This window comes from Buceros rhinoceros, unplaced genomic scaffold, assembly GCF_000710305.1.
Source record: "Buceros rhinoceros silvestris isolate BGI_N320 unplaced genomic scaffold, ASM71030v1 scaffold9139, whole genome shotgun sequence".
Lineage (NCBI taxonomy): Eukaryota > Metazoa > Chordata > Aves > Bucerotiformes > Bucerotidae > Buceros > Buceros rhinoceros.
The window spans coordinates 45,511-48,206 of NW_010433241.1; the positions used below are offsets into that span (position 1 = coordinate 45,511).

Here is a 2,696-nt window from a genome sequence, read left to right on the forward strand (position 1 = left end):
AGGAATGCTGACAGGCCAGAAACAAAGTACTTGAATTCTTCAGTATGCCTGGAAGAATGAAATGTGTACTTACCCCTGAAAGGAGCTCAGTAGTTTATGGAAGCGTCTGTATCTGACTCTCCTGGTGTTTGGCTTCCATTAACGCACATTAGAACAAACACAAACCCCACCGCGCTGAAGGGGACTTGTCACAATATTGGTTCTGATTTGCCTTTCAAGCTCACTGAAACTGCTCCTGGTTTTGTGTTCTCAAGGCTGCTGACGTGGCGACCAGTCAGTGGGGACTTTGGACCTCCCTTGGATGCAAAAGAAAAGCTGGTAAGCAGCTGAAATACACAATATTCTAAAAGCTTGCGAGAGCCTGGTACAAACGAGGGGTGATGTAAAATAAGTGAAAAGTATACTTTGCTTAAACACGTTTTTCCATTCTGATTTACTTGATAAAATTTTCCCCTGATTGATAAAGTGCTATTCAATGCTTTAAACTGGCAAGGAATTACTTGAGGAGGAGAAGGCTCTGTCTGTTGGCAGCAGAGTTGTCTGTAGGTCGTGGTCCGCACATGGCTCGGGTCACGTTCTGTGCCTGGTGGGTCTCGGTAACGCTGTACTGAGGGTTCGGGTTGGTTTCTGGTTTGGGCCGTAGGGTTTGTTTCGTTTTACTCAGTACTCTCTTTGATCTGTTGGCATGATGAGGAAGTGCTGGTGGTGGAAATGTTGCTGGTTGGAGTGACTGACTGTTTTTTCCTTCAAACATTCTCCGGTAGTAAGATCCTAAACATCGGTGGTTAAAACAGGAGGTCAGGTTTCTGAGAATTGACGGGATACACTGATGTAACATCTGGATTCGCCTGCAAGAATGAGTTCAGCTTTTGGATGTTCTCATGAGGTCCTTCCTGAAGGTCTTCTAGATTAAAGAAGCACTTGATGAATATTTTTCAAGGATGTGGTCCCTAATGAGCTCTACTAAGAGAGTCCGGCTCCCTCGGGCTATCTGTACGGGCTGTTAAACCCACCCGCTTTACGGCAGCGTGTCATCAGTGTTCGGCCAGTTCTCATGACGCAGTATTTTACAGGCCTGCGACTAGATGCGCTTGTTGTATCTCGACTCGTTTGTAGAGGTTTGATGTATAAAATGTTTGATCTAAATGCTGGCTGCACTGTTCATCCATTTATGTCCAATGGAATAGCAGCCAAAAACGGCAGGTGAATGCCTTAGTCATTAGTAGGTTGAAAGGTCAGTTCTCTTTGAAATAGTTTAATATAAATGGTTTCAAAAATCTTGTCTTCAGTGTAAAAAGTCACTTTACAGCTTCAAAATTAACAAATTCGTATAATAAATAGGATTAAAGGAGATGCATTTGGGATCCTTTCTTTAGGCAGGGTAGAATTTTTGCAGGCTTTAGTATTTCCTCCAATTTTCCCTTGGGTAGCTCGCGTACAATGAGGCGTCCACTATCTGCAGACACACTGTCTGTTGACATGGTATTTGTACTTACTAGGGCTGAAAACCCTGGTTCTTTACTGGTACCAGGGTTGCTGTGACAACTGTTTGTGTCGGTTTAAATCTTGCTGGCGCCACAGTGCAGGGGAGGAGCGGGTTGTCTCCAGAGGCACTCACGGAACAACGTGTCAGCGGGAGCCTGTCCGTCAGAACAGCCGAGGGTGTAACGGCAGGCAGAGATGAGCGGGACAGGACCTCCTCTGGCGTGGGCTTGTCGCGGGAGAGCCGTGTGTTCACGTTTGCACTGTGGTAAAGGAGTACAACTTCCCGCAGGAGCCGTTAGAGGTTTTCCCTGCAGATCGAGTGGATCCGGCGTGAGCCCTGCAGCAAACCTCACGCACTGCTGCTGCTCCCAGGCAGCCCAGGGGCGGGCTGGCTGCTGCGGGCTGGGCTGACACACGCACCCCGGTGTGCAGCCCCGCTCGCTGCCTGCCTGGCCTGCGAGTGCTGGTACCAGCTCTGACTGCAACAGCTCCTGGCTCAGCTGTGCAGAGCGCAGCCCCCCGGAGCAGGACCCGCACCGCTCCCGCCAGTGAATCGGTTCTGCTTTCTTTGCAGGATACAGTCTCTCAGAAGTCAGTAGATATTCATGACTCTGTTCAGCCCCGGTCTGCAGAGGGACGCCCGTTCCAGCCTGGCACAGGGGCCACAGTAGGTGAAGAAATGAGTAAAACCAGGCCCACAGCAAGTGCGTCTTCTGTAGCGGTTTGGCATTTTGTACCTGTTAAAGAGTGGTGTTGAGCAGATGGGGGGTGTCTGTAGAAACACCATGTGAAGAAAGTGACACTGGTTACTTTTTTCCTGTGATGCAGTATGACAGAATTCGGTGGGGCTCCTGTGGGTCCATGTTTTGGACTTTGCTTTAAGGGTCCAGCTGTAACTTGCAGGCTTTTTGCCCAGAGCAAAGTGTTATTAAAAATAATACTCTCCTTTTAACACCGTGCAAATGAGTAATTACTTTTTTCTGAAGAGCCAAGTTCTTCCTGTGCATTGTGCAACAAAGCAATAGCTGAAGAAAAAAGAAGGTCTTTAGACTGATTTGAGGGGTGTGTATTAAACCCGTAAGCTACCTGTGCAGTTGTGTTAACACACTCGTGTCCGGTGGCACAAAGACGTGGCAGTGACACCAGTGCTCTCCCGAGCCACCCCTGCCCGTGGACAGGCTCAGTGGCTGGGTTCCTCCCGCGGGGCGGCG

General features: G+C 48.9%; 1 protein-coding gene across 1 annotated transcript in view; it reads left to right on the forward strand.

The window, feature by feature from the left end:
• Positions 1–2,696, forward strand: part of ARFGEF1 (ADP-ribosylation factor guanine nucleotide-exchange factor 1 (brefeldin A-inhibited)) — a gene marked incomplete at its 5' end in the record, with an annotated part of 40,411 nt that overhangs the window by 33,958 nt on the left and 3,757 nt on the right. Inside the window, 2 exons of the mRNA XM_010144038.1 lie at positions 255–318; positions 2,060–2,189. Of these exons, the coding sequence (XP_010142340.1) occupies positions 255–318; positions 2,060–2,189 (194 nt within the window). The remainder of the gene's footprint in view (positions 1–254; positions 319–2,059; positions 2,190–2,696) is intronic.